Here is a 21,248-nt window from a genome sequence, read left to right as displayed (position 1 = left end):
TTTTACTGTTTTGTGGAGAGTAGTACTCCGTTTCCAATATCACTGTTAAATATGTTCCCATCTGAAGAGAAGCAGTGTGATTCAGTACTGCAAAGGCTTCTGCAATGGGCCCTCTTTATGGAATGCCCTTGTAGCCTATAGTGAAGCAGTCACTCGATACTTTGTACACTGAAGATGCTCTGTGGTTGCAGACAACTTGGCCTTGAGGTCACGTTTGCAGTTCAGAGGTAGCTTAATGGATATTAATGTCTCTTGTGGCTTTCATGTCTTTTTTGAGCTCAAAAGCAGATCAGCAGAGAGTATATAATCATGAAGTTTTGGGGTCAAGTTCTTCCCATCAGTCTTTCTGCCCTTTGGGTTTGGTATTCTGGCTGCCTGGAAGGAGGCTGCTGGAATGTCAGCTCTCCAGAGCCTTTTTGGGGAGCGTGAGCAGCACGTGTGGCAGCTGTGAGCTGGCAGTGTGCTGGGGGCGGCCCTTCACTGGGGTTACTGCACTTTGTGTGGGGATGAAAACCTGTGCTTGGTGTTTTAAAAAGTCTCAACTGTGTGACCTCAGAAAAAAAGACATTCACAAATAGAGGCCGATTTGGAATGTGTTGGTAGCTTTTAATCTTGACTTGAACAAAACAGAACAGGTTACTCTCTGCTAGAACTGCTACCTCTGTTAGCAGCTGCAGCTTGCACTGCTTGCTTTTGTTGGGACTGACTGCACGCTTCCCAGTGCAGCTGCATAGATGTTTGCATATCTCATCCCAGCAGCTGCTGTCCATAAGTGCATAATAAACTTAGTGAAAAGTGAAAATGTGTCAGTTTTACCTGGATGCCTATTATTGTTGATGTGAATTTACAGAATTGGTGTTCATTGGAACGTGTCGTATTTTTGCTGTCAGGCATTCTGTTGAGCATTTGAATTTCTTTGTAAGCTACAAAACTTGAGAAATAAGCAAGCCAGAACTAAATGTGATACAGGAGGAAGGTTTTTCTGCTGAGGCCAAGAAAATAACTTCTGTTTCTTATTTTCTTTTCCTCCTCTGTCCCCCTTCCGCCTACTAGATCGAGAGACGTCTTGACACTGTGAGATCTGTTTTCCACATCGCACAGAAACGGTTAATTGCGTGTTCTCAGGGCCAGTATGGTACAGACCCTGATAAGAGACATGTAAGTACAGCTGCTCCTTGGGTTGTTCTGAGACTAGTCTGAATACAGGTTGGCCTTCTCTGTTCTGATCAGTCACTGTGCCTGATGTTATCCAAGAGAAGTATGACTGTGGAAAAAAATGAAAATAATAAAAAATATATATATATAATTCCACATTTTGACATTATTTGGTAAAATACTAACTATAGTTCATCATCCAGTTATAATAACATGAACTTAGAATACCTTAGTATTGTCAGGGTGCCCATTTCTGCATTGTGCTGAGTACTGAAAGCATTCGTAAGAGCTAACAAAAGGCAATGCTTTGCCTTGTTGATCAAGCTCCTCATGTTTACAATTGCCTTTGAGCACAAATTTCTCAAATGAACCATAAACCTTTGGTTGGTATACTTGATTTCTGCCCCTTAGCTTTCTTTAGCAAAGCCACAGGAAGGTTTTCTTAATGCATTAAAACCAGAAATGATTAACATTCAAATTTTCTCCTTTTATTGAAAAACAATTATTCTGAAAATGGGCACAGAAAACATTTCTCTGCCATGAAATGAATGATCTAGTTGCTTAATGCTCAAGCTTAAAAAAATCTCAAGTTAAAGCTATTTAGAATTGTTACAGTTGTGGTACAATTTGCACTAGACTTTCCAACTCAGACTGCTTTTCACAGTGTCTGAGAACATCAATCTTTCGGCTTGAAACTTCTTGTGACTTTGCATTTTCTTAAAGTCAAGCAATGAGTTGCATATATGTATAAGAGAAACAAAGTGGAAGAAAAGTTTAGGGGGTTTATACTGGAAAATCTGGGAGGGGTCAATAGCATTAAGTAAACTAAGCACTGTTCATTCTGTTCCATAGAAAAAGCTTCCTCTAACAGCTCTTGCTCAAAATATGCAAGAGGGATCTGCCCAGCTAAGTGATGAAACGCTGTTGGGGTGAGTATCTGACTTTCTTTATAAGAAGTTGTCTGAGATTTTGTTGCTTGCAGAGTTCTAATTAAAGACTTTATATACACAAAGGCTGTTCTCAAGCTAATGAGACTAATATTTCTAAATTCTCTCTCTATCTCAAGGGAATAAAAAGTGAGCAAGCAATTCTTCTGGAACTTTTCTGGAAACAAGTTTTAAGTTTGCTCTGAATTGCACTCCAGAGGATTCTGACATTGTGCTGTTGTAAAAGCTTTTGAAAATTAACTTATCTCCTTGTGGACTGTTAAAGTGATTACTCCAGTTTAAAGTTCAAAATCTGGTATAGATACTACATTCTGCAGATTTGCATCTATGGCTTCTAGTTTAAAGCAGCGCCAGTTTCTTTAGCCTGGCAAAGTATTTCTTTGCTATTTTCAGGAAAGCAGTTGAAACAACCATCAGTATGCTGAATTCCTGAAGCAACTGTTTTCTTGTTGCTGATGGAGATTCTAATAGAGACAGGGTGAACAACCCAGAAACATTTGCATGCATTTTTGTGAGCTATTGGATGAGATTTAAACTTGGGTAAAAATTATAAAGAACATGTTTCCCTTAGAACAAGGTTGAAGCAAAGGTCAAAGTATGATTTTTGGAACTGTAACTGTTTCCTTTTGATTACCTACAATTATGGCATTAAGACTTCTTTTGTATCAAAGTGGCTTAGGAGAAAATTAAATACTGTATTGAGCAATTTTTTTCAGTGCCTGGTAAGATGGAAAGATAAGCTTCAAAATGAATACTGACTTTTCTGTCCTTGGGACCAGTGTGATCATCTAGAGACTTAAAGCCTCCAAGACTATTACGATGGTTAAGGAATTACAGTTTAATAGCACTCCTTGCCTATACCGAGTTTGCCAATGACAGCATAGAACAGCTTGTTTTTATGCATCAAAGGCTTGCTTTGTACAATGCAGACTTTCCAAAAGGGTAGCAAAGAACAAAGCCCCACAATTGTTATTTTAAATCATTCTTCTTCAGTCAATAGTAACTCACATTGCAACCATTTCCTACAATTCTTAAAGGAAAATGCTTGATACGTGTGGTGATGCAGAGAATAAATTGGCATTGGAGCTCTCCCATCATGAAGTACAGATTGAAAAGGACATTCTAGAACCACTGAGCACGCTAACTGAGGTAAGTCATGTGAGCCTGGCTGAAGAAATAAATCCGGATTTTTATTTATCAACTGAGCAAAAAAGGGTTTATCTCATTGCTAGTAAGATAGATAGTAGTGAGTTAGTGGTGGAAAGTGGACATGAAATCTACAAAATGTAGCATATTGCACTCTGCAGAAATAAATGTATGCCTTGAATTCTGGTTCTAGGTAGAGATTCCCAACATTCAGAAGCAGAGGAAACAGCTTGCGAAACTGGTTTTGGACTGGGATTCTGCTAGGGGAAGGTAAGAAGTAGCTTCAGATACTTAGTCCTACACTGTTCACATGGGCTTATTGTTGATACCTGATCTGACTTTGATATTTGCTTACCTGAAAACCCCTGAAATGATTGGCTTTTTCCGGTCAAAAGAAAACAGTCTTAGAAGAGAGCCCTCAGCGCAGGTTGTTGATTAATACTAATCATCAAATTCATCAAATGACTGAAGCCTTTCTTCTGCAGGTATAACCAAGCCCACAAGACTTCAGGAACAAATTTTCAAATGCATCCTTCAAAAATAGATTCCCTTAAGGAAGAAATGGATGAAGCTGGAAATAAAGTAGAGCAATGCAAGGTAAAACAGAGGCATCTCTATTGTTTACACATTTCTCTCATTAGCAACAATAGCAATCAGAGTGTGGCTGCTTTCATAAGCCTTGCTTGTGGCACTAGCTATCTTGCTTCTTGCAGTCACAAGTAACGGGTCTGTTAATAAACCAAGTGTTTTAAAGATGTAATTAGGACTAGTTGAACACTGAAGTGCTTTCATTTAAGAGGAACTTTACTTTTTAGGATAAGTATTTTACATTATTTGCTGGTTTAGTCTGAAACAGTTTTAAGTCAAGGCTAAGGCAGTTTCTTCTTATAAGTTCAGGGTGTCTGTGTACCTCTAGCCAGTGAGTAGCCAGGAGGTAGCACAGCTCTGAGCAGTTCACATTCAGTTTCACTTCTCAGTAGTTGAATGCTAGATTATGATGCAGTTGAGCTCCAAAACCTTTTAATAATACTTATCTTTTCATTCCAGGATAGGCTTTAAATAATCATGCCATACAATCCAATTGCTTACCTCAGTGGCCCCCTTCTTTGATGTATTCAGCAGGCATTTTGAATGCATTCTGCTTTAAAGAAAATGATCTGTGGTCATAAAGCATGTTACTAACTATTCAGAAATGAAGTGTGCTCTTGCGTGTGCTTTCCCTAAAAACAGTAGAATATAGATTGTATCTTGTGTTCACCCACAAAATTATAAGATTCTGTCTAAAAATGTCTGATTTTAACCCAGGGGAGAAGTTAGCAGTTACCAGTAGTTCATGCCATGAATTCATTTCAAGCTTACTGCTTAGTGTGTATAGCAGAGTGGGGCAATTACTGGCTGTCTGTGCAGCCTGAATCAACGGTTCGAAGTTAGTGCAGGCAAAACAGATGTACGTACTGTCTCTGTGTATAAGTTGAAGTACCTTTGTAAATTTAACTTGCTATTTTGCATCTTCTCCTTTTCTCAAAGGATCAACTAGCAGCAGATATGTATAACTTTGTGTCCAAAGAAGGAGAATATGCTAAGTTTTTTGTTATGGTGAGTATTTTTTTCAGTATGAACTTGACTGCAGCACTTATGCATAGACACTCAATTCTCAAAGATTACATTTTGTGTGCTAAACCTAGTCTTATGTGCTCATCAGAAGCTAATGCTCTTTTTGTTTTTTAAAATGTGGCTTCTGTTCTCAGTTATTAGAAGCACAAGCAGATTACCATAGAAAAGCATTAACAGTCATAGAAAAGGTCCTACCCGAAATTCAAGCCCATCAAGGTAAAGTAACCTGTGCTCTGGCTGATGCTTCTCCTTGCCTGTGCCACCTATGCACAATATTCTTCTCCTTTATCTTGATTCTTTTGCATGCAGTCTTAATAAATCAGGTCATTTTGATCTACTTAACAATTCTGCATTCCCAAGCATAATTCCATCTTTGCTCTATTCTCTGGAGTTCTCCAGCCATATTTTAACACGCTAATAGAATACTAAGGATCTGTCTCATACCCAAAAGGACAAAGGAAGGATTTTTCTATTTCTCATGTGACCTTTTGCTAATTTGTACCTGACTCTTCCAGACGATGAAAATTTGTGATTTAGGAACTTCAGGGTCTTTTGTTTCTTGAATAACCAGTAGACAATCAGCAGAAAAATTCCCAAGATTCTAAAGAACTTTTCTTTTTTTTTCCTCCTATGCAAACTTTTTTCCCAGTGTGCACACTGCAGTGTTGAGTTTGCTGTGTTGAATATCAGCAGCTAAGGGGCTAGTAAGACAGTTTCATCTCTTCCCCATGCTATTAAGATTTTCGTTGTCAGCATAAAATAAGGAGAGTCAGTAATGGTTTGATCTGGAGATGCACTTTGTGCTGTTGAAATAACTATCCTAAATTGTCTGTACTGATTCTTAATCTACTGATCACTAGAAGTAGGTTGAGCGAAGTCTGAGTGACATTTGGAGCTGAACGACACTCGGCTATCTTCATTCAGTAGCAGATCATATGGATATTGTAGAAAGATGAACCAGTAAACTAAAGATGCCAAGAAATGTGAGCATCTTGCTGAAAAATGATAGAGAATAATCTGTTCTCTGTGGATCTGATGAAATGCAAAGTAACAAACGATACTTACACAGCATTAGGGCTGCATTATGGCTGTGTGGAAGGCTCCGTTTACAAGATACAGATCCAACTGGTTTAATTTTTCTTTGTTGCTTAGCTGCTTTGTGCAAAGCTTTTCATATGGTGAGTGCTTCAATACAGATTAGCCTTCCTTAGAAGGTGCCTCCAGGGAGATGCCATCTGAGTGGTCCAGTGTCTCTGTGTAGGATGTGACTGCAGTTGTTTCTAGCTGCAGTTAAATTACTGTGACTTTGAGCAACTACTAAGATTTCCTTGTTTGCTGTACCTTGTAAAACTGATGAAAACAGCATGGGCCGCTCATGGTATATTACTGAATGAAGGGAAATAAAGCCATGTGGAGGGGATATAGTCAATATGTTGCTGGGATTTTTTTCTTTAAAAAAAAGAAATTCTTTGCAGAAGTGCATCGTGTCTTTGGAAGACTCCTTCAACATCTTAACTTTTTTTCCATATGAGAGAAAGAATGCATCTTTACTAACAATTAATAACGTTTTGCATTGTTTTACATCTGCATTTTTCAATTAAAACAGCAGAAATAATGGTGAAAAATGGAAACAAATTCACATTCTGTTTGGAGAAATGTGTACCAATTTTGACTTTAAAAGCTAAGGGACAATCAGGAGATGTTAAGTTGAAAATCTGTGCAGGTGTTAGTGATATGCTGCAAATGTTCTGACTGTAAGATTATTCACACCTATTTGAAGTTGCTGATTCTTAAATCAGCAACAAACTTAATGTTACATTAACAGCTCTGTTTTTATCTATCTTAAATACAGATAAAACTCAGATCAGCCCAAGTCCTGAAATCTGGCGAAGTTTTTCTCAAAGATACTTGTAAACCTAAGACTTTTGGAGTCTTAGCAAATCAGAATCAATGTAATGTTCAGATGGCAGCCTAGTAATGTGTGCTCTCAGTTATATGGAAGATGTGCACTTGCTTTGCCATCTGGAAAGATGCAGAAGTATTTTTTATGGGGAATACTGGCAGGCTCGTGTTCTCTTTACTCATCGTATGAGAGATGTTACCTGTCAAGGGCTGCACAACTCCTGCCGTGTTCTGCAGATTTCTTAGCTAGAGGCTTTCTTCTTTTCTTGCCTGGGATGTAATCCAAGTGATTGTTAGATATTTTGCTCAGTGTTTTAATACTCTTCAATTAGACAAATGGACTGAAAAACCAGCCTTTGGAACACCATTGGAAGAGCATCTCAAGCGCAGTGGTCGTGAAATTGCAATCCCTATTGAAGCCTGTGTAATGATGCTTCTGGAGACAGGGATGAAGGAGGAGGTAAGCATATCACTGTATCATGCTCTATGAAGGAAAGAAGAAGAATGTAGTGAAACTCATGAACTGATATCTGTGCTTTTTAAGTTTGCTTAAGTAACTTTTCTCATTGATGTAGATAATAAGTCTTGTAACATAAAGGCTTCAGCACTATTTGTAGTATATTTGACATGACTAGAATGAAAAATGGGTAATGGACCAAGGGTGATGAGGGACCAAAGTGTTATCAGATGGCAGTGGCACATCAAGAGTCAGCTTGGTAAAGCAATATAAAGTGAAGATGACGCTGAACTATGAACTGTTTTGAGAGAGTCATAAAACTTTCACTTTTTATCATGCAGGGCTTATTCAGAATTGCTGCTGGAGCCTCCAAGTTAAAAAAGCTCAAAGCTGCCTTAGACTGTTCAACTTCACAACTCGATGAATTTTATTCTGATCCCCATGCTGTTGCAGGTACTGTGAATGTTCTGAGTCAAAACAGAGACAGATGGGTAGAACACAAATTCATTCTGTTCGTTAACTGTTGACTCGCTACGGTGTTGACCTCTGTGCAGATAAGCAGTGAATGGAAGTATAATGAAAGTTCAATTAATTGCATAATTTAACATGGTTATGTATAGGGCACACATGCTGACCATACTTGATATGTTTGCATGCCAGCGTAGCGATTAAAATTCAGGTGATTGTGGTAATTCCAATATCATATTTCTCCCTTGATCATGCTAGTAATTCTCATGAGACTAGAGCCATACGTAGCTTTAATAAGGTTGTTCTGAAGGATGCTTCATAATTCGATAATATACATTTCTGTCTAATTACAGTAATGACTAACAAGCCTCTTGTGTTCACTGTTGAACAGATTATGGAAGTGCCAGACTGTCCTGATGTTTCACTGGGGCTTGAGTACTGTTGCATAGATAGAATTTCAATTTGAAATAGACTGAAAGCATTGACTAAGAAACTTGCCTGTTCTGCAGGTGCCTTGAAGTCCTACTTGCGAGAATTGCCAGAGCCTTTAATGACCTACAGTCTTTATGAAGAGTGGACACAAGCTGCAAAGTAAGCATGCTGCAAAGCCTTATGTAGAAAAATATTTTACATTTTTTATCAAATTTGGATCCTCAGGTAAACTCAAAAGTCCAAACTCACGTTGTTTGTTTCTGAACACATAGATGTTTTCTCTAGCAAATTAGTTAGACTTCTGTGGATTGTGCTGATGCTTAAGCAGTTTTAGCTTTGTTGAAAGTTGAGATAATTCAAACATTTGAAAAGCAGGTTGTTGAATTACTGAGTACAACAGTGGGTTTTGATTAGGTATAAATGGGAAATTATTGTCTTTTTTTGTTCTCTTCAGAAATAACTTTTTTGTAATCTGTGAGAAAGATGTAATACTTTTTCTTTTTTTCCCTTTCAGTATTCAGGACCAGGATAAGAAGCTACAAGAGTTATGGAGGATTTGTAACAAATTACCTAAGCATTTTCATGCTAATTTCAGGTATGTGTGCGCATATATTGACTTGTAGTGCTCAACCATCAAAGCCACCGTGCAGCTAGTTTTGGTATTAATTAGCTGAAACTCTAATCCTTTTTTTTTTTTTTTAACTTGGCCAAATTTTATTAGATTTATAAAATGACATCCTGCTTCATCAAGTAGTTGATGTGCAATAGTTTGCTACTGGTAGAAGTTTTCAGTCAAGTTAATTCACTGCTGGCTGCAAAATACTGATGCACAGAACTCTTCCATTTAAGGGATTATGGTTTTGGCAGTAATGGAGTTCTTGAATTTTGGCCTTGTTGTCAATAAGAACTGTCAGTTGGTAATGTCTTCTCAAATGAACAGAATTATTCCTTGCTAGAAAAGCTAATTATGTTCTCAGTGTCATACTAGCTTCCATCATGTGGAGAAAACTCACTGGTGTTTATTTGGTGGTCTTATTTTTTTTAGGTATTTAATCAAATTTTTAGCAAAGCTTGCACAGAACAGTGATGTCAACAAAATGACACCCAGCAATGTCGCAATAGTCCTGGGCCCCAACTTGTTATGGGCAAAAACCGAAGGGTAAGTGGATTTAGAAAAAGTAAAAGACAACTTCCATGAAGCTGTAGAATTTCCCATCAGGTTGTTTTAAATGTGGACTATTGACAGCAACAGAGTACTTGCCAAAAAAAAAAATTCAAAGTTGCTCTATGTGATACCTAGGGGTGGGCTGGTTCATTGTGCTTAGCAAAACGTGTTGTTTAAGGCCAGATATCTTATTTTCTTGCTTTGATAGAACTGTATATGCTATTCTACGCATCTCTTCCACAGATCCCTTGCTGAAATGGCGGCAGCAACTTCAGTCCACGTGGTAGCAATTATTGAGCCAATTATTCAGCATGCAGACTGGTTCTTCCCTGGAGGTAAATTCTTGCTGTAGTTAAAAGAATTCTGGTTTGTGATAACCCTTTGCAGGTAAACCTCCAGTAACTTTTTTTAAAGTGATGCCATTTTGTATATACATGTCATCTGATGAATGGTGTCTGTCTTTTATCCAGATCAAGACTTCAATGTGTCTGGGGCATTTGTTGCAGTTCCTGCTGTTAATTCAAATCATTTGTCACACACTGGGAATGAATATGATTCTGGGACACTGGAACGGAAGAGGCCTGTTAGTATGGCTGTAATGGAGGGGGATTTATTGAAGAAGGAAAGGTACGTTTTGTTCTCAGATTAGGTTTTAAGTCTTCGCTCCTGAGAACTTGACTCCTTAGGCTGTAGTTTCACATGTTTAGTGGTCTCAGGAGGAGAATTTTGTGAAAATATTGTAGGTAACAAGAGTGATTTATTTTCCCCATATTATTGCAGCCTGAGGAAGGTTCAAAGGTAATGTACTAGATATACTCTGTGCATGACTTAAAATAAAAAGAAAAAGAAAAGAAAAAGCAGATACCACTGCTTCCAATCACCATCTTCCTATTACAGATGTGGGGGGTCTGAAATCCAGTGAAACAGAAGTGTATGTAGTAACATCTGTCAGTGTCTAACTTCTGGTATTCCATGGCTTCTTTTCAAAGCCCATAAGCCGAGGTGGTGTTACCTGGTGCCTTCATGATAAGACTTCTGATTTGAAGATGGTACAGTATGCCATGGCAAATAGTAAACTGCTAAAAAAAAAAATAAAACATGCTGTTTTCCCATATAACATGTAGTGTAACACTTATTTATCACTCATACCATGAATATTGAATGATGTGCTGTTTTGTTTATAGCTATTTATGCAAGTGTTAAATTGTTACCTAAATGTTAATTGTGGGTCGCCACGTGTAATTTTATCAGTGCTGAGAGAAGGAGCAGAAAAAAGTCAGTTCAGGATTCACTGTCTTTAACACAACAAGCATAAAATTCAGTTCTTGAATATATTAAACACATTCTCAAACCTGTTAGTTTCTTTATCCATAGTTAAATAGGGGCACCTGTTTCTTTGGCCAAATCGTGGTAGCATATATCCAGTGTCATTTTTAGTCTGTCTTGAAATCTGTACAACAAATTAAAAGTTTTGACACATGAATTTTGTTTCTATTACATACCATATTTAGACAATAGATACTCTGGTGTGAAAGGAAATGTATGTATTTACATGTAAAAATACTGAATGTTTTGACCTCATTGTCATCAGTCCGTCTTCAAATGTTATTGAGTGATTTGTTCCACTTATGTTTACCCTCTGTGCAGATAAGTCAAATAGTGTTGCATGTCTTAACATTAATGGTGTTATATGCAGACAGTGGGAGCTTTCCTTGTTGCTGCTTTGCATGCTAAGCAACAGGGTTGCACTTGTCTTTGTGGGTTGTAACAGCCAGTTGTCTTGTTGCTTTAGTTAACTGGTGTTGGCTGGCGTGGTGTGTTTACTCTCTCTTCTTTCTGTAGCTTTGGTGTCAAGGTTATGGACTTCCAAGCAAACCCTCGGAGATGTGGCACTATAAATAGAAAGCACACATCCCCAGCTTTCCAGCCACCACTTCCACCCACAGAGGCTGGCATGTTGGCTCATTCTGGAGCAGAGCAGCACTCACAAGCTGCTGTGGCTGAAACAAGCCCAGTGGGTGCTGGTTTTGCCCTATCTGCTGGCACAGCAGAACAGTTACAAAGCCAAGGAAATGAGGATGTCAGGTAAGAGGTATGGCTTCTGCTGGCAGTGGCTTAGCTGGCTGCTTCAGCAGCAAACTGATGATGTCGGCTGTATCAGCTTCACAAGGCACATCCTCTGATTAGAGGACATGTTGTTGTATGCAGAGTCTTTTTGGGTGTGGGCAGAAGCACTGTAAAAGAGCTCTCTATCTAGGTGTATTTATGATCTTTTAATTTGAACGCATGTTTCAGAATTGATCTTCCTAACATAAGGAATTTCTTAAGGAAAAAATCGTGAAAAATGCTAAAAAAAAAAAAAAAATAAAATAAAATCTACTTTTACTGCCCATGCTGACCTTTCCAAATTACACTCCAGAGGTGTCCATGCAGCATGACTGTCAGTTTGCTGCTGAAAGATCAAAACCTGCCAGTGGCAATGCTAGAAACCCATTGGTCTTGTTTGTTGTTTCTTGTTCATGTTATCTGGATTTGTCGCCTTCTTCTGTGGCAAGTGTTAGTGGTGACCAGACTCACTAGAAAACTGGAAGTCAATTTGTCATGTTTCTTTAGGAGAATTGTGTATACAGACTTTTCTGCCACTTAATTACAGATGAAAACTGTGTGATCATATCTTCAGTATCAGAATACACGGACTCCAAGAATAATTGCAGTAGCTTTGACTCCTACTTTCACGGGCAGTGAAAGCAGCAGTTTGCTTTTACTGTTCTTGAGATCTGAGAGATGTAGTGAATGCATAAAAATGCTCATGGTGCTCCCCAGTCTCTTGCATAACGCCTTACATTAAAAAGCCATCATGGAGTTTATGCAGCGCTGATTCTTTGGCATGTAGCTTTTGGTTCCAGGTGACGCCTCTGCAAAAATATCTCGTTTAAATATCCCCTCTAGACCAGTATTTCTCCAGTGATGTCTCTTGTGGCAGAGGAAGCTAAAATGAAACCTTAAGTGTAGCATCTAAAAGCTACATGAAATTTAATAACAGCATCTAGAAAAAATAGGGTTATGTTTTGCTAGTAAGTAATTGAAAGGTTTTTGCCATTTTGAGATGGAGATGTTGTAGAGAGAGATGAATGAAGACTGTAAGTGCATAGGAAGTAAAATGGGGAGGCACTGTGCAGAACCACCTTGGCTGGTTCATACTCGATTGCTGTTTCTCTCCAATATCAAGAAGAAAGAACTGAGATGTCCTGATCTGAATTTTGGGAGTTTTACTGGAATTGTTCTCTTGGATGCTCATCTCAGACTGGACTCCCTTGATCACGGGAAGCAGGGTGAAAGTTTAATTCCAGGTAGAGTGGGGAGTTTCAGCCAGAAGGAGGGGAACCACCGTTCTCTCCGCACCCACAGCCTTTGCAGTCTCTGAGGGCTTCCAAAGGCTCTGCAAACTTGAGCAGTGAGGGCTGCATCTGCCTAGTCTGAGTTATGCAGCAAGTTGGTTTTCTTTTTTTTTGGCAAAGCTTCAGAGTGCCACTGCTTACTCCTTACCAGTGAATTGGATGTGGTGCTGTGACAGAGTATTTGGGAAAGTTAACAGTTACAGGAGTAGTGACTATATTTGAATGAGGAAATGAGAGAAGTCATTTTATGTGAACTTCATTGGTGGGGCACTTCTTAAAGAACCTAAAGGGCGCTCTGGTGTGGCAGCTGTACTCTGAGTACCAGTATTTAATTCAAACAGGCTTTGTGATGTTACAGAGCTACTTGGATTCCTGATTTAACTCTGTAATGGATCTTTTGTACAGGTCTGCCTGAAACCTACCTGTGAATTTTTTGAAGAGTTTTAGTGCTCAGGTTGTCAGTAATAACAGCCAGTGCAGAAGGTTTTTAAGATGTGTAAGGGCCAGAACTGGAGCATGGTTCATAGTGTAAACCTTAAAGGTGCAGCTGATCTGCGCAGGACATTTTGTAATCATCTTCTGACTTGAGACTTTTGATTTTCAGTACCTCAAAACCTAAGGACAGTGCATCTTCAGCTACTCCTCCACCCGTGAGAAACGGTGGGCAAGTGAATGCTGCCCCAAACCAGTCAGCAAGTAGCAGTAATCAGCTTTCTGTTAATCAGCCACAGAATGCAGCAGGTCCCAGTCCCCATTCAGTGAGGAGAGGTATGATTTTTTTTTTTTTTTGTTTGGCTTTTGAAGCACTAAGTTCCAACTGTTCTTTAAGTGCTACAAAAATGCTTGCTAAAATTACTTTACCGTCATGCCTTCCTTTACTCCAGACTTCAGTTCTTTTGCCTTTCACTAGGACCTGTATATATCTTTGGATTCCTTCATGAGTGCTGCTAGTAATGTTATCAACACTGTTTAATGAAGTCACTTGACTACTGATTAGTAAGCCAATATTTGCATTTCTGTAGTTTCCTACTGATACCACTTTTATTTTGTAATGCACCATTTTATTTCAGTAATATACTTAAGCATTTCATAGAGCTATGAATTCCTTCTTTTAGGAGTTTGGTTTCACAACACACTGCCATAAAATCTCCCCTCTTCCATTCACAGCTGTTAAAAAGCCTGCGCCAGCACCTCCCAAGCCAGCTAACCCCCCGCCAGGGCAGCCAGGAAGCCAAAGCTCTGCTCCAGCTGCTCAGCCACCTTCAATCTCTCCAAAGCCACTTGCCAGAAGCTCTTCTCCTCCTGCCCAACATGCAAACCAGGGAGCAGCCCTGACCTCCAGTTCCCAGGTTTCTGCACCTCGGCGATACTCCAGCAGCCTGTCCCCAATCCAAGCTCCCAGCCACCCACCACCACAGCCCCCAACGCAGGCTACTCCTCCACTGCAGCCCAAAGCAAACAATCAAGCATCTCCTGCTGCACCCAGCAGTGAACATGGACCAGAGCAGCCCTGTTACACTCCTCCGCAGACTCCAACACCACCTGATACACCCCCCCTAGGCAAGCACAGTACTAGTTCCCCGCTGTCACAGCCGCAGTCATCTGCTCAAGACACTTCACAGTCTCACTCTCCACCTCACAGTGGCACGCTGCCAAGGCCGCGGCCTGTGCCCAAGCCCAGAAACAGACCCAGTGTTCCCCCTCCTCCTCATCCTCCTTCTCAGCTGGCTGGAGACGGTATTATTGCAAATCCCACACAAACAGCTTCCAAAATAGTAACAGGTGAGTGGATTCTTTCATATTCAGTGCCTCCTTAGGGAGTGGAAATGAAGAAAATTTCTGTAGCTATGCGTAGTCTTTTAAGAAAGCACAAGCAACAGTTAAAACACTGAATTGCTTATTTACAGTTAGAATGCACACACAACTGTTCTTCACGTGGGGATCTTGGGGGTCTTCCATAGTGAAGGTCTCCTTTCCTGAGGCTGAATGATGTGGGGGGAAGTGTGCATTAGCTTGCTTTTGTTTTTATTTAAAGTGCTGGATGCAAGACATTGGAGTAGCAACAAACTCCACAGGGCTTTCTCCACCCTCAGCATCATGGCAATCTCCTAGGCTTATGCTTCTGTTTGCATAAAAGGCAAATAATTTGGAGAAAGCAGAAGATGCCATCAGGAATAGTATGTTTGGGATTTACAGGCGATAGCAAATCAATGAAGCGATCACTGATGTGTTCTAGTAGAACAGATGCTAACACCGAATGTTTTACTTTGTGAGATGAAGCTTTCTGGTGGGGTTTTAAGTCAGAAATCTGGAAGCTGAAGAATCAAATAGACTTAACTAAATTGTGGATTGATCTTCATTCTTTATGTGCAGACTTTTTCTCTTTTAAGACATTGATGAATTAAAGATGAATTTTCTGTCTTCTCACAAGAACTTAACGAAGCTCATAGTTATTAGCTTGGTAGAGATAATATTAATTTAAATATTGGAAAAAAGTTAATTGCTGAAGAAAGTAAAAGCTAGCAGATCTTGAAATGTGCTCCTGGTGAGTCCTTGCTTGGTTTAGGAAGTTCTGAATGAAAAGACAGCAAATGTAAGACTAATGCTTTTAAACCTACTCATGTTCAATAATAGTTAAAACTTTCTAATGACACTGCAGCTTCTGAACAATGAAACTAATGTTTTGGAATGCAAAGTGTAAATTCTGTTGCCTAACAGCTTTACCCCATGGTGCCTTCACAGGTGGGGATGGTTACTGCGAATAAGGTTTGTACTTACTAGAAACATGCAATATAAGCTAAAATGCTCCCGCGCAGCAGTATTTTATTTGTAGCTTTATTTTGTATATGCGCTTTGGAATACGTGCTCTGTCAACTCTGTATGTTCTCATGTCATTCTGTTTGTAAGACATATTAGGACCTGTGCTTAATTTCGATAGTGCTGTGAATATTAATTCATACTTTAGAACAAATGGTAAAAATAACTGTAGTGAATAACACTTCCCACAATCACCTGGTGTGAAGCCGTGACCCATTTAAAATAGATTTCTTCTCATCAATGCAGGCAAATGTTGCAGCTTATAGTTTTTCCTCCAGTTCAGCCTTTTCTGGTTGCACTTCAGTGTAGCTTTCACTCTAGGTTTTCAGTTGTTTTTACTTGCACCTTATTTGGCAAAATACTCAGTTGTGTGACTAAACTCCTTTGCAGATGCAGCAGCATCTGCATTCTGGCGTATTTGCATTCTGTCAGCCCCAGCCTCGCTAATAGTCTGTTCAATCACAGCTGCCAAACAGCACATTAATAATCTCACTTGATACATAGCAGCTCAGAAATATGCTACCTTTCTAAGGTAACAACTGCATGACAGGCTGGAAAAGTTGAGGTTGCATTCCAGAATTATCTCAAGATCAGGAGTATAGTTTTGTATACAAGGAACTAGCAATAAATGAGCAGCTAAGCAACGAAAAGGTAGCTTTGTGTTTTAAAATAAGATATCTCCTGATTGTACTCCTGCTCTTTTTTTATCAACATCTTTAAAATACAAAGGCAATTCACTTCAAAACTGAATTCGGCCTTAAGTCTGTAGGCTCTGCATCTTTACAGCACTTGTACAGAAGTTGAGAATGGGAACAATGCTGATGAGTCAAACTCCAAGTAAAGAGAATTTTCCTGATTCTGGGCAAGTTGCTTTAGTGCAAGCAGTTAAGCAGAATTTGTTTTACTTCAGTGTAACTGGAGAAATGCTTGCCTTCTAAGTAATAACCAGCTGGAATGCAGGGGGCTGCTTCATTAGTGGGGGAGTTTAAGTTACACAGAGCATCTGCCATGCGATAGTGGTTGTGTGAATTACCACAGCTGTCTTGTTGTTTGGATACAATTGAAGAAACTACCAAACAAAAAAGACTATCATTAAGATCTGTTTATCAACCTGAAAATGTTAGAAAAGAATTAATAGATATCGGTCTTGCCAAGTGCAAACCTTAGCAGGTCGGCTGGGTAAATGGTGTATGGTAAACAACAGTAGGAAAGCTACCACACAGAAAAGTCTGTCAAGGAAAGCTGATGATGAAGGATTCTTTAGCAGAGCTGGTAAAGGAATCTAGAGAACCTAGTGTGTTTTGAAAACAAACCGAGAAGTGGGAGCACTTAAAGTGACAGCCGGGCTTGTCTAACGCAGTACGCTCAGTGCAGGATCATCCAGCTTTTCCAGATCAGTCCTTTTTATTTTGCTTTAGAGAATATTTGTTCTGAATTAACACCTGCATATTACATAAGAGTATCTGCTCTAACATTTACACACGCACATGTAGTACTTATATTTAAGCACTGGCTGGTACTATAAACTAGCTTATCTGATTCACAGTGTGAAATAACTACTTTAACTTTAAATAATGGAGCAAGGGAAACCAGGAATAATAGAAATGAAAATTGAGGTGCCAGCAGACTTTATAATATCAGCATGAGAATTCTGAATTGTTTTCAGGATAATATTGAATTTCTTTGTCCATATTCTGGACAGTAATGCCTCAAATTCTATTTGCAGTATTAAAGTTATGAGCCCTAGAAAAGAATATTCTAATCAAAAATTTTATTAAATAATCTAGATGTTTGACCTGCTTTCAGTATGAACTGTATTGGAAAGTTCAATGGTAAGGAAAAGGCATATGATTGGCCAAAAATGTCTCTAATTTGTAATCATGTGTGTGCTAATGCCCACTACTAACCTGTCACAAATAACACTGCTTGCTTGCATTATCATTAGTGTGGCATGCAAAAAGCATGGCTGTTTATGCTCGCTTTTACATTAACATACTAAAAGCATTGAAGACTAGAATGTGTAAAATTCCTGTTTTGACTGGCCAGTTTCACATTTTACTTCTTCAGCTTACTGAAAATCAGTTTGAAATCCGTGTATCTTATATAGAGGTTCATTTTGTGTCCAGCTTAGCTGTGTTGTTAATCACAAATACTCCCTTCCTGTGTCATCTCACACTGTTACCTCTTTTTTGAGAAGATCTCATCCCTCGATATGCAGTAGCAGCAGAATTGCATCTTTTGAATCATATTGTGAATGAAAACTTGGCAGTAATGACAGATAGTGGGGAGAATGTAGTGTCTCTGCTGCTTGAGATCAGTGCCACCTTCTCCATGGTTGGGCATAGCATGTGGGGAATTGAGCAAGAGAATATGTAGGAATTTGGGACATGGCTACAGTTTTTTGTATGTAATGGTGCTTCTGATGACAGTAGTAAAATGCCTAAAACATTTGACCTTTAAACAACTTTAATTTTAACTCAACTGGTTGTAAAAGTACTTAAATTTTCATGTTAAACATGTGGATGGCGAGATGAATTGAACAGGGGCTTGGTTTGAAAGTAGCACAGACATTATTTTCTTCATTGCTCTCTAAGGTCTGCTGAACAGTAACTTTGCACTGGTTTTCAGAGTGGGGAGAGTGTCATGTTGAGCACTACAGGCAGTTGGTGTCAGGCAACAATGTGATGGAGCTGCAGCTGTCATGTTAGCAGTGCCACCACAAAACTTCTTCATGTGAGAGTGCCTGCCCGTGAGCCTGGGAAAGGAGCAGGAGGCGCTGCCTTGGGCATCACTTCTGTATCTGCTTGGGCCTCTTCCGTGCTGTTTAGCTCAGAAGTTTTTAACTTGAACGCTTGCAGTGTAACTTCTGGGCTAAATTTACGACTTAATGATAGGATTCAAAAGATTCCTGTCTTTGCCACCTGACTTTAAAAGCAAGGTTCTTAGCTAGATTTATCGATCTAAACAATTTTCTGTTTGGATTGTTGCAGTAAGTAGTGCCATGGCTTACTATTCTACGAAGCTGACTTACAATGACAACATATTCATTCACATCTTTTAAACTGTTCTGGATTTTTTTTTTTTAATTTTCTACCTGCCAGTACAGTCAATCACCAGGAACATTTTGTCCTCCTTTGGACACCTTAGCTTGAACAAAATTCTCCTTTCATCAGTAGGGGGCAAAGAAGAGAATCTAGTTGCACACAGGAGATGAATGTTGTCTTGGATAATTTCTTCCCGCTGTCACTTCTAAAAGCCCCGGGTGGTGCCCTCTGGTGTGGAGGTGCCCATTGATGCTCAGTGACCATCCGGGTCTGATGCAACTGCCCAGGTATAGCATCACTTTCTGGGGGCCTTGAGGACCGTGGCATTGTTGTATTTCCTACGAATGGTGGAAAGCAGATAAATACACTTATGTACATGGCTAAAAGAAGGCATGTAGGAGAAATGACCCCAGGATGAGATTTCTAGTTTGGGTTAGCCCCGTGTTTCTGTCATATGTGAGCGTGTGTGCCAGCCCTCTGTCTGAGAAACCCTTGTTGGTAAAAGCCCTCATTGATCTTTCTTTCCCTTTTCTTCCTAAGGAAATGCACCAGCAATGCACTACTGAGATGTCACTGTCCTGAGTGCTAAACTTGCTCTTCCGTTTTTTGTGCAGACTCCAATTCCAGTATTCCAGAACCACTTCAAAACCCTTCTGCAGAGCTTCCTACGGAGGCAGCGGGCAAAGAACTGCACAACCACCTCCCTCTAGATATTGACAATGACACAGAAAGCACTGCTCTGTGAAGGGAGCCAAAACACGCTTTCCTTTCCTGACGGGAAAACTGACAGAGCCAACAGTGAAAAGCTTCTCCTGCCGGCACGGAGACCTGTGTGCACCTCAATGCAGGGCGAGGAGCTGTGCAGGAGAGGTGTAATGATCTGTGTGTCTCGAGTTATCCACATCCCCGATGGAAGGAATTAATCATGGCAGAAGCGTGCATAGGAAGTGTAGCTGCTGCTGTTACCAACGGTATTAGCGAAATTCCAACCGATTTTAAGAAGCGAATTATTAGTTATTTAAAGTGCATGTATTACGGAAGTAATCTTTTTAATGCCGCGGTTAGACTCTTATTCTAGTTGTTAGGCGTTACAAGGAGAGGCCTTGCGAGAGACATTCCCTCACTGCTTTGCTGCAGGTTTTTGAGACGTGAACCAAAGCCGGCACAGCGGCGGTGACTGCTGGCCCTGTCACTGCTCACAGCTGTGTGTGCTCAGTGCCTTGACGGACTGTGACTGCAGGAGGAACCTTACTGTATTGTAATCATTTCAGCGCTACTCTGTGATCAGTACCTAATCTGTATTTCATAGTTATTTGTATTAACCAGCCTGCTTTTTGTTTATGTGGAATTAATGACTGTTTGGAGAAAAAGCTGTGGAAGTGGTTTCGTGCTTTCATAGGAAACGGTTGGATTTTGAAAGAAAAAAAAAAATTCTTTGAACATCTGTTTTGATGCATCAGTTGGGTGAACGTTTATAAAATTAAAGACCGCCTTTTCTCAACCTGAGCCCCTCTTCGTTCCGCGCGCCAAAACGGGGGGGCGGCGGGGCCCCCCCCCCCTTTCTGGGGCCCAGCAGGAGTACTGTCCAATCCCGTCCCCGCTCCCCTCACGCGGGAACCGCCCAACTAACACCGCCCTATCCAATCCCGTCCTCGCTCTCCTCAGGTGGGAAACGCCTACTAAGTGCCGCCCTCCCCAATCCTGGCCCAGTAAGAACAGAGCGGCCTCTTCACCGCGTTTTGCCAGGCCCAAATTGCTATAGCGGCCGTCAGCGTTGTAGTAGCCTCTGTACTAGGTGGCTAGGTCGTTTCCCGAGCACCAAACGCAACCGTTCCGCTGCTGCTACTGGAAAGTCGGGTCCTATGCCACCTCTCAGCCTCGATCACATCCGTCGGGGAACTCCGGAGCAGCCATTGCTGGCCGAGTGGGCGGGTCGAGCGGGGCAGGGCGGGAGTGTCTACGAATCGGATTGGGTGAAGCGGAGCAAGGCGGGAATGGGGGGCGGGCCAAGCCCTGACTGGGCTGCGGCGGGGATTGGTTCCCGCTGAAACTATCTAGGCAGTGATTGGCTCTGAGCCAAAAAGGCGGGAACAGGAGGTGTGAAATACGAGCGCGTGCCGCAGCGTGAGGGAGTATCGGCGAAGGTGAGAAGGCGGCGGCGGCGGCGGCGGCAGAGCAGGGAACGGAGCCGGGAGCAGAGCGGAGTGCGGTGAGCCTGGCTGGGAAGCTGCGACTGGGGGTCGGCGAAGTGATGAAAGGATTGGCTGTTGGCCATCGCGGCGATTTAGGTGGGGACCGCGTGCGGTGTGCAATGCCTGTGGGCACTGTGTAGAATGGAGTCACAGCGGGAAAGGACTGCTGGTGGGCTGCTGCGGGAAGACAGGGCAGCTGTGCAGGAGTGCTGGAGCTGAAACACAGAAGGAGCGGAGAATAAAGATGTTGTGGGAAACAGCAAGAGCTGAAATCACTGGTGTGAGCTTCCTATAAGGTTTTGTGGGCAAATATTGCAAGAGCTGAAATCTTAGGGCATAAGGTGGAAATAAAGCCTCATGGGGACAAAAATGGGAGGCAGTGAAAGAACAATGAAAGTTCAAAATAAAAACTGAGGCGGGAAACAGAGCATGTGGTAACAGTGCAGAGCTGCTGCTGGAACCCGCAGCACGGTGTGAAGGTGTGTCGGAGAGGCTGAGCTGCACAAAGCCA

At 40.8% G+C, this 21,248-nt stretch overlaps 1 protein-coding gene across 9 annotated transcripts in view; it reads left to right on the top strand.

The window, feature by feature from the left end:
* ARHGAP17 (Rho GTPase activating protein 17) overlaps positions 1-20,046 on the top strand; it is a 38,546-nt gene extending 18,500 nt beyond the window's left edge. Inside the window, exons 3-22 of one of the 9 annotated variants that reach the window (XM_042864247.1) lie at positions 1,054-1,158; positions 2,008-2,084; positions 3,140-3,251; positions 3,442-3,518; positions 3,734-3,845; positions 4,776-4,844; positions 4,997-5,078; positions 7,097-7,224; positions 7,563-7,674; positions 8,199-8,280; positions 8,636-8,716; positions 9,167-9,280; positions 9,530-9,621; positions 9,757-9,913; positions 11,129-11,371; positions 13,289-13,452; positions 13,852-14,466; positions 15,427-15,450; positions 17,289-17,333; positions 19,160-19,203. In XM_042864247.1, the coding sequence (XP_042720181.1) occupies positions 1,054-1,158; positions 2,008-2,084; positions 3,140-3,251; positions 3,442-3,518; positions 3,734-3,845; positions 4,776-4,844; positions 4,997-5,078; positions 7,097-7,224; positions 7,563-7,674; positions 8,199-8,280; positions 8,636-8,716; positions 9,167-9,280; positions 9,530-9,621; positions 9,757-9,913; positions 11,129-11,371; positions 13,289-13,452; positions 13,852-14,466; positions 15,427-15,449 (2,445 nt within the window). In that variant the 3' untranslated portion in view covers position 15,450; positions 17,289-17,333; positions 19,160-19,203. Of the gene's footprint in view, positions 1-1,053; positions 1,159-2,007; positions 2,085-3,139; positions 3,252-3,441; positions 3,519-3,733; positions 3,846-4,775; positions 4,845-4,996; positions 5,079-7,096; positions 7,225-7,562; positions 7,675-8,198; positions 8,281-8,635; positions 8,717-9,166; positions 9,281-9,529; positions 9,622-9,756; positions 9,914-11,128; positions 11,372-13,288; positions 13,453-13,851; positions 14,467-15,426; positions 15,451-17,288; positions 17,334-19,085 lie in introns of all 9 variants that reach the window. The other 8 variants (XM_042864248.1, XM_042864251.1, XM_042864250.1 and 5 more) reach the window with 8 other exon arrangements.
* Positions 20,047-21,248: the final 1,202 nt, after the last annotated feature.

This window comes from Lagopus leucura, unplaced genomic scaffold, assembly GCF_019238085.1.
Source record: "Lagopus leucura isolate 7727_CA_CO unplaced genomic scaffold, USGS_WTPT01 Super-Scaffold_760, whole genome shotgun sequence".
Taxonomy (NCBI): Eukaryota; Metazoa; Chordata; class Aves; order Galliformes; family Phasianidae; genus Lagopus; species Lagopus leucura.
The sequence above is the reverse complement of the archived record's forward strand: the minus strand, read 5'-3'. Positions and strand labels throughout refer to the sequence as shown.